This window comes from Oryza glaberrima, chromosome 3, assembly GCF_000147395.1.
Source record: "Oryza glaberrima chromosome 3, OglaRS2, whole genome shotgun sequence".
Classification (NCBI taxonomy): domain Eukaryota; kingdom Viridiplantae; phylum Streptophyta; class Magnoliopsida; order Poales; family Poaceae; genus Oryza; species Oryza glaberrima.
Window position 1 is genome coordinate 22,059,887 of NC_068328.1, and position 26,201 is coordinate 22,086,087.

At 44.3% G+C, this 26,201-nt stretch overlaps 2 protein-coding genes across 3 annotated transcripts; both read right to left on the reverse strand.

The window, feature by feature from the left end:
- Positions 1–2,099: 2,099 nt before the first annotated feature.
- LOC127765550 (putative disease resistance protein RGA3) lies at positions 2,100–9,220 on the reverse strand. Of its 2 annotated transcripts, none has more exons than XM_052290465.1 (2): positions 8,914–9,220; positions 2,100–4,790 (listed from the first exon to the last, which is right to left on the reverse strand). In XM_052290465.1, exons 1-2 carry the CDS (start codon positions 9,158–9,160, stop codon positions 2,248–2,250), a joined length of 2,790 nt encoding a protein of 929 aa, XP_052146425.1. In that variant the 5' UTR covers positions 9,161–9,220; the 3' UTR covers positions 2,100–2,247. The 2 variants fall into 2 exon arrangements, with proteins under 2 accessions (XP_052146425.1, XP_052146426.1); XM_052290466.1 differs by lacking the exon at positions 8,914–9,220 and adding an exon at positions 8,302–8,890.
- Positions 9,221–23,864: 14,644 nt separating this feature from the next.
- Positions 23,865–26,192, reverse strand: LOC127768055 (disease resistance RPP13-like protein 4). Its single transcript, XM_052293565.1, has one exon. It carries the CDS (start codon positions 25,752–25,754, stop codon positions 24,036–24,038), a length of 1,719 nt encoding a protein of 572 aa, XP_052149525.1. The 5' UTR covers positions 25,755–26,192; the 3' UTR covers positions 23,865–24,035.
- Between the last annotated feature and the right edge of the window lie 9 nt (positions 26,193–26,201).

Sequence of the window (26,201 nt, forward strand, 5' to 3'; positions counted from 1 at the left end):
CAGGCCCAATTTAACTCAATTAAAATCTCAAGAGCCCACAAGTAATGTTAGAGACAACAATATTGTCTTGGAAATCTAGGTGGAAGAATCTCAACTTAAATAGGGTGATATTAGAGATTCCTTGTTGACCGGTTGAGGTGATGGTTGTACTGCCACACGCGCGCGCGCGCCGATTCGGCCTCGGCCGTGGGCATGGCGAGGCGAGGCGGCCGACTGAAGCTGAGCCTGCTTGCTGCTCTTTCGTTATGTAACAGATGAGAATAAAGTCACCATTAACAAATGAGAGATTCATTGTGATGTAACCTTCACGACAAATGAGATTTATTTTGTGGTAACCTTCACAACAAATGAGATTTATTTGTGTGGTAATGGAGATCTTTCTCTCTATATATAATGCAAGGCAAAGGCTCTCAAATAACATGTCTTCCTCCTGCTATTGTTCCTTGGTGATACTCTCCTTCTGTTCCTGCGCTGTCTCTCTATTTCCCCGGTTCTGTTCATCCCGCGCGCACGGGTGATCGGAACGAGCGGGTGCCTCCGAAACTCCGTCCGCTTGAGAACCTGCACGGGTAGGCGGGCGATCAAGTTTTTGGGTAACGCTTCAAGCGCGACTGCTCCACATCATCTTCACCAATATGTTGACAACCAGCGACAACAACAACACTGGAGACTTGGGGAGCCTCCCGTCAACACCAACGGAGGCAATACTGCCTCAAACTTCAGTGAAGGGCCATTCTCGAGCTATAATGTTTCACAATTACTGTTCGTTCTTCGTTTCCTACAACTGTCAGTCGCAATATTATTGCGTTCTCTTGTCTATGTTAATGCTTATTCTATATTAAGCATGCTCATGTTGTACACATCTAGCACTGTCACTAGATCTACTCAAATTACAAATGTCATATTTATTGTCTTAATATTTTGGATTAAAATATACCGCATTATGACCAAATTTCGATTAAAATATGCCGAATTATGACCAAATTTTGATTAAAATATACCGAATTATGACCAAATTTTCAACAGTGTGGACATGTGCCGCTGCACATGGCTTGCCGCTGTGTTCAGTTCCCCACTCACACCAACGGCACGCCCCGCCCCGCCCTCGACTTCCAGGCCGCCTGTAGCCATCTCCGGCCTTATCATTTCGGGTATAAGCGATACGGTATATTTGCAAAGAATAGATAACTTGTAAATAAAATTTTTATAAGCGAAAAGATGAGTCCGGATTCTTCGCCGTTCCTGCAAAGTCCGCATCGACGCCGCTACCCGCTATCTCCGTGGCTTTAGCTTTTTTCTTTTTTTTTATAAGAAAATCATGTTCTCTCCATCGGATTTTCGTTTGCTCCGTTTTGGGTTCTGGCTTCTTCACTGTACACTCCATACACAAAGAAGCTTCGCTGATATGTGGACCTGTGAACTATGAAGCTTACATGTAAACCACTCAAATCAAACTCAAAATCAAAGGACAGTAAATAAGAGGATTTGGTTCCTCCATACAGCCATGTTCTTTCTCCAATAGAAGTTGGATAAAGTTTTAGATACTCGTGGCACGCTTTTCAAACTGCTAAACAGTGTATTTTATGCGAAAACTTTCTATATGAAAATTGTTGTAAAATATAATATCAATCCATTTTTTAAGTTTGTAATAATTAAAACTTAATTAATCACATGTTATTACCACTTCGTTTTGTGTAAAACACTTAATTTTCATCTTTATCTTCATCTTGAGATTCAAACACCACCACAATATTGACGACATATGTAACGAGTTTTTTTGGGTGGATAAAAAGGATAAAAATGCTAAACTATATGGGTATATGTGTAGCTTAATTCTCATAGGTAGAGTACGTAGCAAGGCTGGGCGCCTTCTTTTGAAATAAAGAAATAAAAGTAGCAGTACACAATACGTGTATGATCTACACCAAGCTAAGATTTGGTGTAATGGTTGTCGTGAATAGAATAAGAATGTTGATCATAACGCTTTATTAACATCATAGCTTGTCTTCAGTCATTTCTTTCTGACTTCGAAATTTCCTCTATTTATCCATGTCAATGCATTTGCACTTAGATAAAAAAAAATTCTCTTAGTATTGTAAGAAAGATCCAATCTTATTGGGTTTCTTCACAGTGTCCAGCTAAGAAAGTAGTTCTAATTACAGTATACATGACCCCAATGTAAAATAGTTTCTCCAAATGCTACTTTGGATAGTGTACTTACTTTTCTTACAAAATGGGAGCCTAAGGCTAATCTAACCTGCACGATGGACCTTTACTTTTGGACGACGATGGTGCCAGAGAATATAACTGTTGTTTGTTTTGCCCTTCTACAATAAAACATCTGAGCATAGGAACATTTGGAATTGTCACCAACTTTGGACAGTTGATCAATTTCATTTCTTCAAGCACTGGAATTGTGAATACTTCTATCACCTCATCTTCTTGCCACTTTTCCAAGCTTGGCATATCACACAGGATAAGACTCTTCAACCTCCAGAAGAATCGATAATAGCTGACCTCAATGTTGTCCATCGATACATTGTCGCAAAAAAGTGTGAGACTGTCCATTCCTTCAAGATGTAGGACCTCAAGTGATGGAAAATACTGCACAGGAGGAAGCCTCTTACATCTTGCGCAATCTTTGATGGTTAGTTTAACCAGATTAGCAAGAGTTTGACCTGGCCACCAAATTGGAAGTATGCTGCCAGGGTATCGCCAAACCTTGAGTGTCTGTACACACATAGGGGTTCTAAGAGCCTCCATCACTTCCTCAGCATTGTATGCATTTACCTCGTCATCCCTAAACATACCCCAACACAACAACATATTGGACATTCTTGTTTTTAGAGATAAATTTGCGGCCTCGGCTTTTGATTTGTCCCTCACGTTCTTCAGATTATATATTTCAAGCCGCCCACCGAGATCCATGCTCTTGATCTCTTCAATTCCATACCCATCACCATTGCCCACTATGTAAGTTGTCAGTGTTTGAAGGTTCTGCAATTGTCCCATATTTGACGGCATGTTTTCTAATCGGAAGCAGCCATCGATATAAATGTGCCTTAAATTCTCCATAAACCTCATGTTTTCTGGAAGTTGCTTTAGGTAAAAACAATCGGAGAGCCTCAGAGTTTGCAGGTTATAGATCATGAAAAAGTCCTCCGGAAGCGACGTTATCCAACTTCTTGACAGATCAAGGTACCTGAGATGCTTCATATCTTGGCAACTAAATGGAACACTAGCGGACAAGAGACCATGCAGGTCTAACGCTCTCAAGGAGTTGGATTTCCAAAAATCAGGATTAGACACACTTATTCGACATCCTTCTCCTTGTGACAACAGTGTGTGGATACCCCGTGCATTGGGTAGAATCATATCAACATCTAACCCTGAACCAACCACTGACAAGTGATGGAGCTCTGGCATCACTTCTGTAAGTTGGTGGCCTTGATGTAGGATTCGGATCTCTTTTCCAGCAGCTGACGTTGCTATGCCATGAACAAGAGGGTGCATCTTATAGATTGTTACTCCATTGTAAGGTTGACTGACATCTTGAAGAAATGATCTTGACTGTAGCCTATCTAACATCCAAGCCCCCATACCTTCAGTATCGTACCATACCATATCATTAGCCATCCACAGCTGGATCAGCATATCACCATCCACTTCAAAAGCTTCAGGAAATAAAGCACAGAATGCAAAGCACCTCTTGGTGTCTGGTTGCAAGTGCTCATAGCTCATCTGAAGTGCGACCGAGGCTACACCTGCCGTCGTGGTCAGCATATCGCTTTCTGCAAGAGCCAACCATTCATTGGCAGCTTCTATGACACTAGACCATTCATTAGAGGTTCCCTTCTTTCTCAGCAAATCCCCGAGTGTTACAGCAGCTAGAGGAATTCCATGACACTTTTGCACGAGGGATTGACCAACCTGGATGAGCTCGGGTTTGTCATCTAGGCCACATAACATTCGCTGCCTCATTATGGACCATATCTCATCATCACTCATTGGTCCCAGCTCAATGATGCCAGATGCAGGTGCTTCTAAGGTTCTTGCAACACAAAGTTCACGGGTCGTCACAATGACCGTGCTCCCTGATGCTCCAGATGCCAGTGAGGTTCTGAGTTCTTCCCAGCCATTGGTGTTCTCATCACAAACATCATCTAAGACGAGCAAAAACCTTCTTTCATGTAAAATGTTCTGGAGGTAGGATTGCAACTCCTTCTCTTCCTTGTGATCCATTTGTGTCTCCAATGGCTCACAGGTTGCAACCTCAATAATCCGTTTTGTGATTCTCATTGCATCAAATTGGCGAGATACATTCACCCATATGCACAATGAGAAATATTCCTTCACATTGACTTCATCAAAGATTAATTGAACCAAGGCAGTTTTTCCCACTCCTTCAATGCCAACTACACATAGGACCTTGAGGCCTTCATGCTTGTATCTGTCCAGACAGAATAGTTTTTGCTTTATCTCTTGCTTCTCATGCACCCTTCCCACAATATTATTTTGCATTACCAATGGCATGTGGTTGATGAAGCCATTGATCTCTGCACCTAGTGCATTAAGTTGGCCGGTGATCATTTTAAGCTTCCTCTTCATGCTTCGAGGAAGAACTAATGGAATATACATGTTGCGCATCATCCTGTTCCTGTGCCCGTCAACCAAAGCCTTGTTGTGATGAGCCTCCCATCTCAACTCCTCCAGTAGATGCTCAACTTTGAAGGTGAGTAACCTCAACTCAGCCATTGAAAATCTTAGTGTCATATCTTTGTTGTTCTGTCCTGCCAACGATGACCGTTAGCCAAATTAGACATCATTGAGTACAAAAAAAAAAAAAACTCTAGCTTGACATATTATCGTAGACTTGTCACTTGTCACAAGTTAGGCATATTTTAATATCAAAAGCACATCGGTCCATGAATAAATATTAGAAAAATGGCAACAAACTCATAAAACCATGATATGTTCTTTAGGTATATTTGAAGATAGAGAGCACGTCAGTTCAAAGATAAATTAGAAGAAAAAAAAGGTTTTTATAGAGAGGCAACTGCATTATCCCCCTTATTTTCAACTCAAATGATGATTTTACCCCTGCTTTTCTAACTTTGTGATTTTGCCCTCATTTTTTTGAACTGAAGCTTGTGCTTGCCCCCATTCCGTGTCATCTTAACGGTGTCAAAGGAACATATGCTCTTGCAGATTTGCACATACTTTTCTTAATATTTTTGTGATTTTGCCCTTGGTTTGACATCAAGCATTTTGACATGAATTTTTTGCCCGGTTTTTACTTGAATTTTCACATATTCGATTTGAAAAGATGAGGGCAAACACAATCTTCAAATGAATTTTGCCCCTGTTTTTATATGATTTTGGACATTGTTAAGAGGAGACAACAAAATGGGGATAAAGCTCAAGCATTAGTTAAAAAAACAGAGACGGCAAAATCACAAAGTTAGAAAAAGTAGTGGTGGAATCACCATTGGAGTTTAAAGTAGCAGTAAGATCGCAATTGCTACTTTTTAATGGTATACCAAATTTGTCATATTGTTTCTATTTATCCGAGTGTTAATGTTGCTTTCTCATGGGTGGTAAAGTTCATTTATATCTATCTTAATTATTAAGGAAAATGGTATCTATTACTACACTATATTAAGGAAAGAAACATGTTTTTTTTATTATTTTAGTATCAAAATAACTCTCTGAAAATAAGAATAATAATATTATAAAAAGCAATATTTTCTAGTGTGTATATTTACTTGGAGTATCAGAAAACTTTATGAGTATTATAAAAATAAAAAATCTAGCATTTACATAGATAGCATGGATATTAACATAGAACGGATAACTATGTCTTGTTACTACTTTCCCTCTTTCGTGGATGTATTTGTGGAAGAAGGCGATAGGTTTTTATTTAGGAAAAATCGTAAAAAAAATATGGCTGGGATTTTGTGAAAGCTCTAGCTCGAGAGAGGTAGATGAGTCACTTAAAAGAACTAGAAAAAAAAGGCAGCAAATAGAGATAACAAAATAAAAACATGTAATGCATTAATATGAAAACCCTTGTGTAAGAAGCCATGGGCACACAAGTAAAAGATTGGTTACGAGGCGATAAATAAAACAGGGGATTAATGTACCTTTTTATTTATTTAACATTTTCAGATGTATCATTTCATACCTTCAGCATTTCATATTCCTAATTGTCATGTGAAAATGACATTAATAGATCTTTCATGAACATCTTATTATATCATCAATTTTTATGAATGACAAGTAAAAGAACTTCATATACACTAGTTAAAAAACGATTTTCCTGGACGAGGAGCAATTTAGATTACAGACGGACCGTTTTCACGTCCGCCTGCAAAAATCGGCCTCCCATTTTCACGTGCGGACCCTTAAGAGGTCTGCACGCGAAAATCGATTTTCGCGTGCGGGCCTCTTAAAGGCCTACCTACAAGTCTATCCTTACTCCTCTTTCCCTCCTCAACACTTTAAAATTTCATCCTTATTCACCCATCATCATGATCCTTATCCTCTCTTACTCTCTTACCTCTCTCTCACTCCCACACTGTCTCCTCTCTCTCACTCTCTCACTCAGTCGCGGCTCGAGGATGGGCGTGGCCAACGGCATCATGCAGCTCAGCGACAAGCGCGGTCGGCAGCACCGCGCGACTCGGCAGCGGGCGCGGTCATCGGCACCGTGCGGCTTGGCGGCGGGCTCGGCAGCGTGCGCTCGGCGGCCGGCGACCAGGAGCGGACGACCGCCACCCGCTCGGATCCGGCGGAGGCGGCTACCCCTTTCCCGGATCTGGTGGCAGCGGCCGTCCCCCGCCTGGATCCGGCGGGTGGGCGGGCTTGGACGGTGGGGAGGCGGCGGATTCGGCTACCGTGATGGCGACGATGGAGACTGCAACGGCAATGATGACGACGACCGCGAGGAGGGCAGTGGCGTCAACTTTAGGGTTAGGGTTTTGTTTTTTTGGATTTTTTTCGGTTTTTTATTTTCGCGTGCGGGTGACATAGCCACCCCGTAGATTTTTGCGTCCAGATGCGCCACCTGTACGCAACAATAGCGATTTTTACAAATACTTCGTTACAGACGGTTGGAAGATCCGCACGCGAAAATCGCTTTCAACCGCACATAAAAATCGTTATTTTACTATTATTATACCAGTGGCTTCTATGGTTAGAAAAGAAATAGCTGAAGTTGTTTATTGTAAATCATGGTGATGTCCTAAATGACAAGTAGAAAACAACACAAAAAGTAAGGCTATAACTCGTTTCTTTTCTAGATTTTGTTTCTGAAACTTGCCTTTTGTTCTCAAATACTAGATTTCTTATAGGGTTTCAAGCGCTGTTTTTCCCAAATGGGCCGCTTTCAAGGAAGTAAGCACTAAGGACAAGTCAGGAGGCTTTTAATTGAATTGATTAATTAGCATCTTATGTTGCGCTGAAGTCTAAACAGCATCTTAAAAATAAGATGTAGAGTATCCTTAGATGCATATTGTAATTTGTAAGAACTATTAATCCAGAGTAGCCGAATAAGTTGGCCGATTAATTATAGCATATTAATAATGTGACACTGTTTCGCATGATGACTAAGGTGGTGTGTTTGCAAACTACTCCCTCCGTCCTAGAATGTAACAACCTATTTCCATTCTAAGACAATGTATCTAGGCATTGTCCTAGGTTGCTATGTACGTTCTGGGACGAAGGTAGCAGTAGACTTCAGCAATCTGCTGCTGCGCCCTTTTTTTTTTTTTGCATTTCATTCTTTTTCATTTTCCAGGGGGAAAAAGTGATATATTATTCTCTCAATGCATGCATATACTACGGGCATGTTTGTTACAGCTCTAAGTCCTAAATATAACTCCAGAAGTTGAGTCTGGAGTGAAGTTGTAGAGCTGCCTAAACCCAGCTCCACAACTCTAGTACATTTTGTGAGAGAGCTCCACCCAACTCCACTCCCAGTTTTGGTGGAGTTGAAACTGTTTGGCTGAGCTCCAGCTCCAGGAGGGGTGGAGCTGGAGCTGGAGCTGTGCCAATCAGACCCGTACCCTCTGTTTTTTTTAACATATGATGCCCTTGACTTTTTTGACAAACATTTAACCATTCATCTTATTCAAAATTTTTATACAAATATAAAGAATTTAAGTTGTGCTTATTGAACATTTGATGATAAATCAAATCATAATAAAATAAATAATAATTACCTAAATTATTGAATAAGATAAATAGTCAAATGTATATAAAAAGTCAACAGTGTCACATATTAAAACACAGAGAGAGTACCTGCTTATTGGCTTTTCAACAGTACCAGAGGCAACCTGGTTCATGAAGTTTACATCTGTAAACTCAAACCCTCAACACCCCCCACCCTAAAAAAAAAATCCACCAACACCAAATATATGCCTACAGTATCACAGAATAACTATTTGATTGAGCCGCACAGAAACACATGAATCAGATAAGAAAGATAAGCTCAAAGAAAAGTTTCCAAGAGGTTAGAGCTCTTGCTAAATTTTCTCTAAAATATTTATAGTATTGTCCATTCTATGATAATTTCAAAGGATATAATGGGACTTAATCTTGTTTCAAAGGGTTTTATAGGAAATTTTTCCTATAAGATTGAAATCCTCCAATATCCCTACGTTTTTCCTCCAAATTAAAGGAGCCCTAATTGTTGATTGAGCCATAGGAAAAACACAGAAATTGAATAAGAGAAATAGGCTCAAAGAAAATTTTTTTCAAGAGGTTGGAGCTATAAAATTATCCATTTCATATAAATCTATATAATCCTTTGTTTTAAAACTCCTCGTAGAAAATTCTTTTATAGCACTAAAATTCTCTGAAATTTCTATTTTTTCCCAACAAATCAAAGAACCAGAAGGGGTGCATGCATACCAGTTCTTCCAGCGGATTCAGCCGCTTGTCGGAGCATCTGCAGACTTTCGCACAGGGTGGAGTACTCGCGGGCGATCGTGAGGACACCCATGAAACCTCTAAGAAATTTGTCAGATGCCTTCTGTACCAGGCTGTTGAGGATGGCCGTCAGCTGTCCGCCCCCGTCGTTGTCGTCGTCGTCGCCGCCGCTGGTGGCCTTCGTCCGCTGCTTTTCCGGGCGAAAGCCGCCTCTAAAGCAACTCGCCATGGATATTTCCCGTACGTGCTCGACCTCGTTCTCGTGCTTACTAGGATGAATGGCAGGATGTGGGAAGAGGCAAACAGATCGTAGTAGTACATGTGTACTACTCCTATGTATAGTACTACTAGCCCTTACGTCTAGTACCTATGATGGTGTTTGGATCAAGGACTTAACTTTAGTCTCTATATTTAGACACTAATTTAGAATATTAAATATACATTACTTATAAAACTAATTACATAAATGAAAGCGAGATAATTTTTTTAAGCCTAATTAATCCATAATTAGAGAATGTTTACTGTAACATCACATAAGCTAATCATGTATTAATTAGGCTCAATAGATTCATCTCGCGAATTAGTCCAAGATTATGGATGACTTTTATTAATAGTTTACGTTTAATATTTATAATTAGTGTCCAAACATTCGATATAATAGGGACTAAAATTTTACTCCCATTAGTTTTACTCCCATCTAAACAGGTCTAGTTCCTTCTCCCAAAGATCGGAGCAGAAGGCGAAGAAGATGCGAATGCATGTACCAGTACGAATGAAGGCAAATCCAAAAGTCAAATTTTGCTACTTGCTGTTTACACATACTAGTACGAACAGAAGTAAGGCCCGCGGTTTAGTTCCCTCGCAACAAATTTTATACCCTATCATATCGAACAGTTGAACACCTATATAAAATATTAAATGTAGGCTAAAAAAATAATTAATTGTACATATTAGGACTAATTTGCGAGACGAATCTTTTAAGCCTAATTGCTCCATGATTTGATAATATGGTGCTACAGTAAACATTTGCTAATGACGGATTAATTAGATTTAATAAATTCGTATCGCGGTTTACTAACGAACTCTGTAATTAGTTTTTTATTAGTGCCCGAACACCCTCGTGTGATATTCTATATAGTAATACCTGATGTGACACCGGAAATTTACATCCTGGATCTAATTTCGCTAAATCCAAAAGTCAAATTTCGCTAGCTCTAAAAGTCAAATTTATACCCTGGATCTAATTTTTAAACACCCCTAAATCCAAAAGTCAAATTTTGCTAGCTGTTGGTAATCATCACCGACGGAGACCGACCGGCTATCGAGAAGAGATATGATTGCAGCATTTATTTTTCTTTCCTTTCATTCCTTCCAAGATACTTACTCCATCCCACGATATAAAAGATTTTATCTAATCTAGTTGTTTCACGATATAAGAAATTTTACTATACTACTTGTTACATCTATCAACTCTAATTCAAATTTTTATCCATTTTAACCATCAACTACCCACTCACCAATAAGCAAATATCATTTAATAGGGGTATTCTAGTATTTTCTTGTTATCCTTAGACTACCTAAAAATAAATAATCCCTTATATTATAGAATGGAGGGAGTATTGCTATCTTCTTCCTCCATTTAAAATAAGACAACCTATTGAAGGATATGATATTTAGAAAGGGATAAATGATCGTCTAGATTCGTTACATCTCTTGTAGGTTGCTTATTTTTTTTATGTAGAGAGTTCTTCATTCATCTTAGAATATGAGAATTTAAAACCGAATGAGATATTTTCTACTAATACTATAGACCTGGAGAAATAGTTTGTTCTAAACAAAGGATAAACCCGCATGTCGTTATACTACCCACGGTTTATTTTTCTAAGACGGATAGAGTATACATTACTGCTAGTCAACTTTTGCATGCGCAATCTCCAAAATCCTTCAAACTGCAGCGATGTGATGTACACAAGTGCCAACTTAAAAGCTACTACCTCCGTAGTGGGCTAGTGTGTGCTATTGGTCAACACACGGATCACCTGGTCAAGTAGCCAGTGCAATATTTGAAGAGCAAATTTCTTCGGAGAGTTCCTTTGATAACTAATATATGGTTTAGGTGGTGTTTAGATTCAGTGACTTAACTTTAGTCCCTATATTTAGATACTAATTTAGATTATTAAATATAGACTACTTACAAAACTAATTACATAAATGAAAACTAATTCGCGAGATAAATTTTTTAAGCCTAATTAATCCATAATCAAAGAATGTTTACTGTATCATCACATAGACTAATCATGGATTAATTAGGCTCAATAGATTCGTATCATGAATTAGTCCAAGATTATGGATGGGTTTTTACTAATAGTCTATATTTAATATTTATAATTAGTGTCCAAACATTTGATGTGATAGGGACTTAAAAGTTTTAGTTACATCTAAACAGGGTCTTAGTTCCCCAAAATTTTTTTCTCAAAAACGTTATATGAAATCTTTAGACACATACATGGAGTATTAAATATATGCCGGGTTTAGTTCCCAACTTTTTCTTTATACTTCTAACTTTTCCATCACATCAAAACTTTCTTACGCACATAAACTTTCAACTTTTTTCTTCAAACTTTCAATTTTAGTCAAACTTTCAATTTTAGCGTGGAACTAAACATGCCCATAGATTAAAAAAAACTAATTGCACAGTTATGGAGGAAATCGCGAGATGAATCTTTTGAGCCTAATTAGTCCATGATTAGCCATAAATGCTACAGTAACCCTCATGTGCTAATGACAGATTAATTAGATTCAATAGATTCGTCTTGCGATTTCCAGGCGAGTTATGAAATTAGTTTTTTCATTCGTGTCTAAAAACCTCTTTTGACATTTGGTCAAACATCCGATGTGGTATCCAAAAGTTTTCTTTTCATGAACTAAACAGCTCCTAAACAATTGTTCAAAGAACACAAGAAATTTTACAGCATATGATTGAGATTTGAGAAACCGTACGTAGGAATTCTTGTTCCATCATGAGCTTTGATTGTAGGATTGCCTCCAAAATTCCTACTCCCCCATTCTAAAATATAAGCATTTTGAGCACATTGATAAGTCAAATATTTTTAACTTTGACCATTTATGGAAAAAAATCAATCATATTTAATTGACGCCAGACTTGAAAGCGCGGATTACAGAAGCATCGGTGATTTCGGGGATCGTATTTTTGCACTCATTAAAGCGCCGAATATAGTCCCTCAATGACTCGCCCGGATTCTGCGTCAACGCATGTAGGTTGTCCTCGATCGCGTGGCGCTTGTATGTTTCTTGGAAGTTAGTGACGAACTGTTGCCACAGATCTGCCCACGAAGAAATTGAGTAGGGCGGAAGGTGAATCAGCCATGAACGTGCAGATCCCTTCAACACAGCCGGCAAGTAGTTCGCCAATGCGTTGTCGTCTGCTCCGGCAACATAGAGTACTGTGGAATAGACATGAAGAAATTCTTCAGGGTCGGTGCTTCCGTCGTATTTCTCTATTGCTCCCGGTCGAAACTTCTCAGGCCATCAAACATCTCGCAGAGTACGAGTGAAAGCCCTGCACCCGCTGCCAGGGGCAGTAGGTTGTCGGCGATCATACGCTCGTCGCGGATGTCTGTCCGATGAAGATGACGAAGATGATGATGATAATGATGAGTCACTTGGTTCCGGGGCGTGGTTTCGAGGACGACGCTCGGGTTCGTGAGCCTTGCTGTCGCCCATCGTTGTTGTCCCGGCGTCGATCTTCGTCGTCGTCATTGTCACGGCGTCGACCTCGACTGGTATCGCCCGGCACCCGCTGCTCGCGATTAGTATGTTCGCGGCGGTTGTGGCGATCATCACGGTCTCGGTTCTCGCTCGGACGTCCTCCTTGTTTGCCGTTCTCACGATGTCACGAAGAGACGCGATGTCGGGAATGGTTTTCATTATCTTGAGTGAGTCGCGCTTCTCGGCGGCCATTTAGATGGTTGCGGAGATCACTGGTGCCGCAAAGTGGAGGGGTAGCTTGACGCAGTGGCGTCCGCTGATCAGGCTGTTCCCCATTAGCGTCGCCGGTCGGCGTTTGTTCTGGTGGCGCCCTCGCGGCGGCCTCTGCGAATGCGTTACTAAGGTTAGCCACTGATTCCCATAGTCGTTCTACCCATTGATCGAGATCAGCGTTCAGGACGGGATCGAAGGGGCTTTTGCTCAATATCGCATTGAGGGTTCTGATATGTTGGGCCGGCGTCGGCGTAACCGATTGATCCTCCATTCCCGTGTTGCCGCCTCTAGATGTGCTGGTTCCATCGATAGCGTACACGTCGCGTGGTGTACTTGTCGATGATGAGGCCAGATCTTCGAGTAGTTGTAGGACAGATGGCTCGTGGGGATCGATATCGATTACCACGACGAATCGATCTAAAGTAGTCGCCGCACCTTGTTCCTTGTCCGTATCTCTAGGAGAGATTTGTGATTGCTGGACCTTAGGGGGTGACGCCTTCATGGCGCTGAGAAGGACCTTGCAGCTTGAGAGGTCATGAGTCTTTGCCTTATGGATAGGACAATAGACATCACGAGTTGGAGAAATACGTTGAATTCCACGCTCTTTGCAGGCACGGATTTCAGCTTGTACGCTGAGGAAAACCGAGCAAGCTTGCAAGGTGTGCTTGCTAGTCCTATGGAGTGGACACCAAGCTTTAGTCGCCCCGGAAGTTGTCCTTGTAGGCTCGTGCTTCTTGTGGGTAGGACAAGATTTGGCCGCATTAGGATCCTTCTCAGGTTTGGATATTGTCGATGTTCCGTTCTCCGCTTCTGCGCGAAGATCTTTCGACATGGAGTCGACCGGGGTCGTAATCACGCTGTTCTCACTACCGATAATTGCTACGCCAGTCGAGATCGGCATTGTGGTGTAGACCGGGAAGATGATTTCACCGACTTGAGTCCACATCAGCATCGTCGAAGTTGAAACTTCTTGGTCGATGCCGGTGTTGACGTTGTCGTCGAGAAGGCTTGAAATCATAGTAGTAGAACCTTGAGCACCAAGTCTCCCTACTTGGCACGCCACTGTCAACAGTGGATACCCGTAGACCGGATATAGAGGGTATTGGGGTCCGTTGGTACCAGGATCTACGTAGTACGACATCAAGCAAAAAAAGACAAGGATTATACTGGTTCAGGCCCCTTGGTAGGTAATAGCCCTAATCCAGTGGATATGGGATTATATGATGGAAACCACAGATTACACTGGGAATAGCAGAACTCAATGATACCGACAAGACCGTAGTCAAGTTGGTCCAACTAGATCTCACGGCGACTTGGCTCCTGCACGCTCCAACTCCCTAGACTGTGGTGGGTGTGTTGGCAGTAATATTCGATGCCTTAGGTCCTGCCCAGGGGGTCCCTTATATACCGCGGGTCAGTTGATCTCCAAGTAGGACTCGGAGATATCGAACCCCTCACGATATGGTATAGACCCAGTCTCATCTGAGTAGAACTCCTTCCATCCGTAGATTCCGTCTCTATCACGTGATAGATTTCCTTAACGTATACGGAAACTATCCGTATACGCGCGGGTATACCGTATCGGTATTCAACGTACATCCAAGGATAGAGGGTATACCTTATCCGTAACCCTGACAGAAGGTAATATGTAATTGCCATATCTCTTGTATGCAGCATACAAGCTACAAGCATATTTCTATCTCGCATATCTCCTCCACAAGTACGTAATCAATTGTTTCCATCATGATTATCTTATAGAGCTTCGTACTACAAAAGTTATAATGTAGGTACTAAAATTTAAGGGTTAATTTGATATGTGCCATTATAAATATGCATATTCAGATAAATGTCATTACAATTCGTCTATTTATAGTCGTGCCACTCAAATTTTATAAAATTGTAACTATGCCATCGCCATCATGTTTTCTATCTTCTTCATCATTTGCATGTGGGACCCACCCGTCAGATTCATCTTCTTCCTTTCACCCTCCCTTATCATATTCCTCACCATCTCTCTGTACGGCGGACGGGAGGAGCGGACGAGCAGCGAGGTGGCGGCCGTCATTATCGCCGGAATGTTGGAATAAATGGCTAGGCCCAATTTAATTCAATTAAAATCTCAAGGGCCCACAAGAAATGTTAGAGACAATAATACCACCTTAGAGATTAAAAGTGGAGTATCTCAACTTAAAAAATGAGTTATTGGAGATTCCCTGTTGACCGGTTGAGGTGGGGGTCAGACAGCAACACGCGCCGAGCGAGGCTGAGGGCGTGGCAAGGCGAGCGGCCGCTGCTCTCTTAAGTTTTGCAATGGTTGGGAATTTAATCCACCTACGATTATTTCTGTAACGGACGAATCAATTCCTTGATTGATTACGTTGTTACTACAGTAACGGAAGCAAAAGTGACCGAGATTGATTCTTAGCGATCGGGATTGATTCTCTTCCCCTTCCCCTCCTGCTCTCGATCTGGTCGATTTGGTTAACCACACCTTCGCCTGAGTACCTGCACGGGTAGATGATTGATTACGTTGTTACTACAGTAATGGAAGCAGAAGCGATCAGGATTGATTCTCTTCCCCTTCCCCTCCTGCTCTCGATCTGGTCGATTTGGTTAACCACACCTTCGCCTGAGTACCTGCACGGGCAGGCGGGTGATCAGGTTTTTGAGGAGTGCTTCCGCACGACTACTCATGTTTCTTCCTCTATTTGTCGGCGTAAACATCGTCTTCTGCTTCGGTTGTTCAGCGACCATGTCAACGGACAATGCCAACGGCAGTGCACCTGGAGACGGCACCAACGGAGGCAATTCTGCCTCAAACATCAGTGGAGGGCCATTCTCAGGGTATAACACTGCTTTCATCGTGTTTATGTTCTTTTTTTCATATGCTACTGTTAGGAGCAATGGTTTCATTGTATTCTATTGAGATGAATATCTATGCTTATCCTTTACTAAGCATGATCCCAGGTTTACGTTTATTGATCACTAGTTTACTCCCTACAAATATCATACTTATTGTCTTAATATTTTGGATTAAAATATATCAAATTGTGACCATATTTCCAACACGGAAAGTTTGAATCCTCACCTAGACCCATCATTATCGTCAGGGGAGGGAACCGAGACTCGGAGAGCATAGCTACAGCCATGGCGCCGACTCATCACGATGCTTCTCTCGCGCCTCCACCGTCCACCCTGCTGTCGCCGCATCGTTCCCCATGCCACCGTCGCCATAGATTTGCCTCCAGGAGGTCTTGCAGCCGGATTTGCGGCTTGTTTGGTATCTCGAGGGAAGGGGATTGGGAGTTTACACGAGGGAATCGATGATGAGATTAAGATGGGAATTTGATTTTTTTATACCAATATCTTGTTTGGTAGAGGTGATGGAATTGATAGGGAGTTTAGTTGGAGATTAGGTCATTAATAAAAACGGATGGCTGAGATTTGCTTAAATAAATTAAAGGAGGAATTCCCTCCCAATTACCTGCCCCTACCCAGGTATTGAAAAGTAGGGAGTTCTTTCCTTGATTTCCCATCCCCATCCCACCAAAATTCCCATGTCTCCTAACCAAACAAAACACTTAATAGCCTCGTCCCTCTAAACTCCCAATCCCTCCTTAAAAACTTTCTCCAACCAAATGGGCCGTTGGTGTCTGGGACTGACGACAGCAAAAGATTAGGACACCCTCTCTGGTAGGCCTCTCTCTTCCTTCACGGGCTGGCCTATCCCTTATCCGAGCTCTTCTGTAGCCGCAACGCTCAACATGATGACACGAGAAAAAGGTTTGGGTGATGTCGTGTTACTCTGATCCACTCGTTTGGTCTTGTGCAGATTTTTCCTTTCACTGTTTCTTTTTTTTTCATGGTAACTGATTGGCGGAGGATCTTTGAGTGTTCTGTCGAAACAAGAATTCGGCAATAATAAAAAGGTAGTACACGATACCTAAAAGTGGATGAATACAGAGACAAAGAATTTAAACAGGTTCAGGTACTCTCAATGAGAGGTAATACCCTACTCCTGTTTGGAGATTTGAATCCACCGAGTGTAGTATTGATCTGACTATATGAATCCTCTGCTCTAGAAGACCTCCTATCCGTCATATATAGGATGGAGGGTAGGATTACAAGATAGAAACCTTAACCAATACGGTATCGGTTTCCTAAATCTACTTAATAATATTATCAAACCAGGACTTTAGGTCATTCCGTAATATACAAGGAAATGTAATACCTAAGTCATAATTTGTATATTTTTCATAGATATAAGTTATCCCCTATAACTAGTCGGATAACCATGCCGTGTGGGTATGGGGTACCCATAATCTTCACAGTAGCCCCCGAGCCCTTCATAGTTGAAAAGATAATTTTCTCTCGAACTAGATTACTCCAAAGCCGAGTGCTTCAATCATCTTCGCCATGGTCTCCCGAGTACTTTTACCAAATCTGAAGACTGTGGAGGGCTGAAAAATAATTAAATGTAAACTTAGGTGCATCGACTAGATGCACCTAATAGGTGTAGCCCCCAACTATGTGGTTAGTTGAATAAACTAAACATATAGTCAAGGAGTAAATAATCTAACCAACCGAGTGGTTTTGATAATTGTAGTCAACCAAGTGACTTAATATTAATGGTCAAGGCAAAGCATGATCATGAAGCGGGGGTGTCGAAGAGCAAGGAGAAGGGGGCACGTTGCTATAAGTGTCATGAGTTTGGACATATAAGGAGGAATTGCCCGTTACTGAACAAGAGGAAAAGTGCGATTGCAAGTTTAGCAGCTCATGGTGATGATTTAGATAGCAGTAGTCATGAGATTCTCACAGTGTCTGACGAGAAGTCTGAAGAAGCGTGGATGTTAGACTCAGCTAGTTCCTATCATGTGACATCGAAGCGGGAGTGGTTCTCATCATACAAATATGGTGATTTTGGTGTTGTTTACTAGGGCAACGACACGAGTTATCGTGTTGTTGGAGTGGGCGATGTTAAGTTCAAGATGTATGATGGAAACGAGATGCTACTTTCGGATGTGAGACATGTGCCGGGACTAAGGAAGAGTTTGATTTCACTTGGGAGCCTACATGAGACAGGTTGGTTGTATCAGGTGGATTCTGATAGGAAGACCACGAATATCATGAAGGATAGCAAGACTGTTATGACTGGTGAGAGGACAAGCTCATGTTTTGTACAAGTTATAAGGGAGTGATGTTGCAGGTGGAGTCATGGAAGATGGATATACCGGTGTTGATGTTCACAATCCTAAAGGCGGCGAGCCTAGCGTAGGCTCGTCGGGCGGCTCGGCGTGAGCGATGGAAGAACCAACTCAAGTCTTGGTACACGGAGGTTCAAGCAAGTAACAGATTCAAGTTGGCGTGGCATATTCGTCAAGGTGGAGTTTGTTAGAGTTTGTGTCGAATATGTGTACATAATTGGTTACAGTTTAGAACTTAGAGTTGTAATAGGCATTAGGATTAGAGTATGAGTTGGACTCTATCCTAGGATCTCTCATAAATAGAGGGACATGCCTGTTGTAACTGCATGACGACTTAGCATAGCGAGAGGGAGCGGCTGCCGGCAACGTCCGGCCGTGAGTCGTTGTAACTCTCATACGCCATATATGATGGATCGGGGAGGAGCGCCCGTAATAAGTGCCCCAGAGATGTATACTACGGCTGAACTCCGTTACCAAATATCGTGTCTCGGTGTCGTCATCATGTTTGGATCTCCTATGATGTTTTCTTCCGCGTTTAGCTACCGATGTAGATTTCGGGACTGGTTTTATAACAGTACGGTCTACGGATATCCCCGCCGACAATGGTATTCCCTCCGTTTCATATTGTAAGCCATTCTAGCATTGTCCACATTCATATAGATTCATGCTAAAAAGTCTTACATTGTGAAACGGAGGAAGTAGTTTTTATGGGATGAGAATGGTGAATTGAGGGAGAAACTTCCTCCTATTCAATATACACACCTTCTGTCCCATAAAAAACTCAATCCTAACTGGTACGGATATGAACACGTGGGTGCCTAGATTCGTAGTTATGATTGAAAATTTTCTAAGACCAAGGGAATACTTGGTAGGAGGTGATAATTGAGAGAAAATTATTCCTTTACGTCGCCTAAACAGATCAAGTCTCAACCATTCGTACTCCCTCCGTACTCGTAAAGGAAGTCATTTTGGACAGCGACACAGTCTCCAAAACACAACTTTGACTTCTTGTTTCTATAAAAATATTTATTGAAAAGTGATATTGTCAGGGTTATGGATACCACATACCTAATAGTAGTTGACTAAATTTCGGCAGGATCCACCACATACTATGTCTTATACGGAAACTGGCCTCGAGGGAGTTCCGGATAAGGAAAGACAACCAGAGTTCTACATGGAAACGACAAGGACTACTCGGATTGTATCCATATTGGTTTCCCTAGTTCTACTTGGACAAGGGGACACCTATGGATATAAATACAAGATCCCCTAGGAGGAGAGGGGAGGGGGACCATGGAAGACACCCATGACAATCAACGCACGCCCACTAGAAGACACAACATACAAGCTTACATACGCCAAGACACGCCGCCGGATATCGATTTCAGGGATAGGCATGGCTATTCCCCTACGGTGTCTCCGGATAATGTCATGAGATACGAAAGCGCTATCTCTGATCTCGCCGGACACGGATTCGAGGAGGAAGGCTACCCTGTTGTCGACTACAAGTCAGACCTTCAGACCGCCATGTCGACAACAGTTAGATAGGCTACCCCACATATTGTACTGGTGTGATTATGGTGAATAAAAAGCAACATCGGCTCCGGCCAACAGGATGTAGGGCTATTACCTGACTGCTCAGGGACCCGAACCTGTATAAAAATCCATGTCCCCATCTCTTTTACCTCAGTCTCGCATATATCCTAGCACCAACGATCCCCATATTGTCCAAATACCGTAGTCGAGACATCAAGCATCGACAGTGGCGCGCCAGGTAGGGGGATTTTGGTGCTCTAGGATTTCAACGAGATGGGTTTAAGAAGATGGACTCTCCGACAACAAGCTACTCGACGACTTCGGCTATGAGGAGATCTAACCCAACCGGAGTACGTCCCCCGATGAGATCGGAACCATCAACGTCAACAATTTTGATCTGTTGAGATCATCCAACCTTCAAAGATGACGCCGCCGCTGCGGAGGGCATCTGTACGGTATTTCCGACCATTGACGATCTTGAGGATGATGCCGGAAGGGTACAAGACGCCGACACCTCTAGAGACCGAAACCGACTACTACACTCATCGGGTTTAAGTGCGGTTTTGGTCAGACTCGGAGTAACAGGCCGGATATACTTCCTCCGTCTCAAAATAAAGCCATTTTGAGGTTGGCACGGGTATTAAGAAAGTAGGTGAGAATGATTGGAGAAAGTGTGTGATTGGTTGAAAAGAGAAAGTAGGTGAAGAAGAATGGTTGTGATTGGTTGAGACGAGGAGGTAGGTGAAGAAATAGCTTCATTTTGGGACAAGACACTGTGCTAAGAAATAGCTACATTTTGGGACGGAGGGAGTACCACTGTCCGACATCACCATGTACTGATCGCTTCTGACATGTGCACATGCATATGCACAGACTCAATACATGCCCAGGCATGCATTGGTTTGCCGTCATATACATGCACCGAAGACAATTCAACGGCTACTAAGGCTAGTTAAGGTAATTAGTAGATTAATTAATTTAATCAATCTACTAATTCCATAGATATATCCGGCATATATCTACACAGGTACGCAATATTTTATATGCAATTTATCGTATCTATCCAGGTCATGCAGCATTGTCAGATCAATAATTTATTATGTTTACCTAGAGCATGTTTTTTATATAATGTCCGTTGTGCGAGTACTTCCGACGATAGGCCAACTATGGTCTAACGCTGGGGGCTCGCTCTATTTTCTTCTGTATAAATCATGCTTGTTTACGGTTTACATAATGCCTGATATTTAATCTGCTCGTTATATCCTGATAATACTAGAAGATCCATGTAGTTTTTTGAGTACATACTCGATATTATCTGCTATATATCTTGCCTTCTAGAAAATATTTTTCAGGAACAATTGAGCACTCGAGTAGGTTATGGTCGAGTACACTCCATTATCGAGAACATTCTCGACAAATGTGGAGTTATCGCACCCAACCTACCAACAAAGACCGACGACCTATCTCATAGCACCGGCCATGGCTGGACTACTTGAGAAAAGGTTGTTAACAGATAATTCCTCGTGAACGCCGTCAGCTTGATCACCCGACATGATTGCGAACGGACATCCGGATATGCTATAAGTTGGGTACGTGATTCATGCTGGCCACATGAAATACACTTGCAATAAACCAACTCTAGCACTTCCATTGGTGTGCGAGAGATAATTCTGCTCGCTCGCTGGTTCTCGCACTAGTACGCAGCAATCTCTCACACCGCAACGTCCATTGGTGTTCGAGAGATAATTCCGCTCGCTCACTGGTTCTCGCACCAGTACGCAGCAATCTCTTACACCGCAACTTCCATTGATGTTCGAGAGATAATTCTGCTCGCTCACTGGTTCTCGCACCAGTACGTAGCAATCTCTTGCACCTTAACTTCAGATGGTCAAGGTACGACTACGGCAGCGTAGCGGTCCTCGCACCATGACTTCAGATGGTTGAGGAACAGCTACGACTGGTCTTCGACCGGCAGCGTAGCCGTCCTCGTACCACGACTCCAAATGATCGAGAGACGCCTATTCACCGGTTCTTAACCAGTTGATCGTAGTGATCTCTCGTACATTTGCTTCAAGTGGTCGAGTTACGACTACTGCCTGGTCCTCGACCAGCGATGTAGCGTCTCTCCCACCACTTCCACTTTCAGTGGTCGAGTTACGACTACTGCCTGGTCCTCGACCAGCGATGTGGCGTTTCTCTGGCTACTTCGACTTTCAGTGGTCGAGTTACGACTACTGCCTGGTTCTCAACCAGCGATGTAGCGTCTCTCCGGCTACTTCTACTTTAAGTGGTCGAGTTACGGCTACTGCCTGGTCCTCGACCAGCGATGTAGCGTCTCTCCGGCTACTTCTACTTTAAGTGGTCGAGTTACGGCTACTGCCTGGTCCTCGACCAGCGATGTAGCGTCTCTCCGGCTACTTCCACTTTAAGTGGTCGAGTTACGACTACTGCCTGGTTCTCGACCAGCGGTGTAGCGTTTCCCCCACTATTTCCACTTCAAGTGGTCGAGTTACGACTACTCCCTAGTTCTCGACCAGCGGTGTAGCGTTTCTCCCACTATTTCCACTTCAAGTGGTCGAGTTACGACTACTCCCTGGTCCTCGACCAGCGATGTAGCGTTTCTCCCACTATTTCCACTTCTAGTGGTCGAGTTACGACTACTGTCTGGTCCTCGACCAACGGTGTAGCGATTTCTCCCACTACCTCTACTTCAACAAAGTTGGTAGCAGGTACACAATATCGCCAAGTGTTTTACCCAGAGATCCCTTACCACGACGACACCTAGCGTTGAAACCTATCCTATTGTCCCTTTACGCCGTCCTGACAAGGCCTCCGAGGAACCTAAGGGATCTTCGGCTGGGGATGCCCAGAGCTGATAAGACCTTGTCGGATCCTGTAGAGACAAAAGACCATGTAAGATCTGGTCGTGTAAGAGTTCTCGCCGTGCGTATTAACCAAGCCGTGTAATCGGAAATTGACTTTTCCAACTTCACGGCTGGGGGCTAGGATCAGTGCTTATTCAACCAAGGCAGGTCAAGGGTCCAAGAGCCTTATCATCCGAGAACGATTCTCTGACGACAAGGCTGGGGGCTAGGGAGAGTGCATGACTCTACAAACTGACTGATCGAAGTTGTTAAGAGAGAAGACACTCATACACAAAACATTGGTCGGTAAAATTAATTCATTTTTAGTTTTCCATACATATTATAACATGTCACCCTTTGAGCATTCGTTCAGGGGCTATTTCTATTTGATATTCTTTTCTGAGTATTGATTTCAGGAAAATTCTATTTAACATTGACGAAGACTCCATGTCTCTATGGTTCTACACCAAGATCGACTAAGGCGAGTTCGACAAATGTCGACAAAGCTCCATCGCAGACTCTACGCCTTCTCGATCGCTTGAGAACGGTTGCTGGATCTCGACAAGGAATACGGAATGAAGAAATGGTGTACCCGCCGAGATAAAATTTCTTGACTTCAATCCAAATTCTCGATTACAGCAAGACGAGAGACTTAGTCGTACGCTCTGTACTTTCTCGGTCGACATCAGAGATTGACTTAGACAAACCCTTTCGATGCCCGCACGAGGCTGATAAAGGAAGTCTAACGTTATCTCTAAACTCACTGAGAACGGTCACGTGAGCTCGATAATAGTTCCTCCGAAGTCTTCGGTTGAGAATATGAACTCGTTCATTTGCATCGAAGTCGGGGGCTACTATCAAGGTTATGGATACCACATACCTAATAGTAGTTGACTAAATTTCGGCAGGATCCACCACATACTATGTCTTATACGGAAACTGGCCTCGAGGGAGTTCCGGATAAGGAAAGACAACCAGAGTTCTACATGGAAACGACAAGGACTACTCGGATTGTATCCATATTGGTTTCCCTAGTTCTACTTGGACAAGGGGACACCTAAGGATATAAATACAAGACCCCCTAGGAGGAGAGGGGAGGGGGACCATGGAAGACACCCATGACAATCAACGTACGCCCACCAGAAGCCACAACATACAAGCTACATACACCAAGACACGCCGCCAGATATCGACTTCAGGGATAGGCATGGCTATTCCCCTACGGTGTCTCCGGATACTGTCATGAGATACGAAAGCGCTATCTCTGATCTCGCCGAACACGGATTCGAGGAGGAAGGCTACCCTGTTGTCGACTACAAGTCAGACCTTCAGACTAAAAAATAAGAGAGAGCAAAACTAAAAATTATAGCCCCATATTAATCACATCATCAATTTTCTCGTCCAAACTTTCACTCCTCTTGCCAAACAATCCGTAAATAGTTCCTAATCGAATGGTTTTCTCGATAAGGCCGATGGTCGCATTTTGAAAGCTTGCTCAGTTTCGATCGCCTCCGTCGTCTTCTTCCCTTCTCCAGATGCCCTGGGCGTCGCACCGCCATGAGCTGAGCTTGGGACACCGCCGCTTGTCGACGAACCGGAGCTTACCGAACGTGCTCCTCAGCTGCCGCCACTCACAGTCCAGACGCTCCAGGAACCTCACCCGCAACGTCTCCACGACGTCCCACGTCACGTCGTCGCCGAACGCGCGGAGCCTCCCGCCCCGGACGCACAGCTTCCTCAGGCCGCCGCCGCGCGCCGGGTGCACGACCTCCTGCAGCTCCTCCGCCGGCACGCGCCGCAGGTCGAGCTTCGCGAGGCGGGGGAGGAGGGACAGGTCCATCCTCCCGCCGCCGCCGGCGTGGGCTGCGGCGGCGCCCCACCGCACGCTCAGCGACTCCAATGCCGCGCACCCGTGCAGCCGCGGCAGCTCGTCGTCGGGCGCCACGGGAAGCTGGCGCCCCGTGCTGACGCTCAGCTTCCGTAGCAGCGGCAGTGCCGCGAGGTCGGCGAGGCGGCACGGGGGGATCTTCTTGCCACCGGCGGCGCTGGCGACCACGAAGCCCTTTAGGACCTGGAGCCGGTGGAGCTTGCAGACGCCGTGGGGCATTTGGTCGAGCAGGTAGCACTCGGACGCGTCAAGGTACTCGAGCTTCCCCAGCGACGCCATGGACGCCGGCAGGGTCTCGAGGTTGTGGCACGCCCTCAAGTCGAGCACGACGAGGTCGCGGAGGTCGCCGATGGACTCCGGGAGCGACTCGACGAGCGAGATGCCCCGGAGGCTAAGGTACCTGAGGTTCCGGCACGCCGCCGCCGCCGCGGCGCCCAGGACACCACCCGGCCGGACCATCTCGACGTGGTGCTCCGGTGACGTCTGCCATCGCCCGAGCTGGAGAGTCCCCATCCCCCGCTGCTCGCCCAGCCACGCCTCGTCCATCTCCACGTATCGCTGGCTCAGGTTGTACACCGTGACATACTCGCCGCCGCCGCCGCCATGGCGGCTACTACCACGGGTCCTGCACAGAGTGACGCGCCGTGTCGTGCCGGGGAGGCACTCGTCGGTGGGTTCGCCGTCTCGGTCGAAGGCGAAGTAGCTGAAGCTCCGCGCGGCCGCGACGAGGAGGTCCCGGACCGACGGGTGGACCCTGCAGTAGTGCGCCGTGTGGCAGTGCGGGCGGAGCATCGCCGGCTGGAGGAGGCCCCGGGAGAGGAGGTCCTGGAAGCACGCCTTCCCGGCGGCGGCCGACCGCACGATGCCCTCGCCGATCCACCAGTGGATGAGCAGCCTCTTCTTGATAGCCTTGCCGCTCGGGAACACGGCGAGGCAAAGGGCGCACTGCTTCAGCTGCGGGTCCAGGGACTCCAAGACGCTCTTCAGGTGGCCGGAGCCGGAAGGGAACGCCTCGTCGCCGCCGCCGTCGTCGTCTTCGCCGCCGCGGGTGTTGGTCGTCATCCGCATCACCTTCTCCTGCAGAGCTGCTCGCACCAGCTGCACGGCTGATTTGATCTGCTCCATGAAGGAGCAGAGCTCGATGTGGTCCAGATCAAGAACGTCATCCTCATCTTCGCCGTCGCCGTGACCATCGTCATCACCGTCGCCGCCGTACCTGTGCAAGGTCCGAAGATCCATTTGCATCTCTTCGACCATCGTGTCAATCTTCTGCAGCCGGTGTTGGATAGCAGAGAAAACATCGATTGGTTCCCGGCGAGCTAACATGGTTGAGTGTAGACACGAAGGGGAAAATGAGGCAACCTGAATTGTGCTATGCACCTACCACGACCCCTATCACCCTATGATGTTTATAGTCTTTCAAAATTTTGCAAAGGTTGGAGTAGTAGATGTTTATTAGTGTTCTGATTTTTTTTTTAAAAAAACACACAAAATTTGGGATGTTGTTGCCGCGGTGCTGAGAAAGGTCCATGGGCGTGGGGGACGAGCGAGTCCAGGATGGCTCCATAGAGGTTACCAGATAGCAGGTTGAGCCCACGTTCCTCGTCTATCCTAGCGAGAATGGGGTCATCACTGCTGCTGTTGTGCCTGGAAAGGATGGGATCACCATCGCCATTATCGCGCCGAGGGAGGACGAAGTAAGTCGCAGTCATTGTGCTGAGGGACGACGGGTAGCGTCGGCACCGGTGCTATTGAGTGAGTATGAGAAAGGTC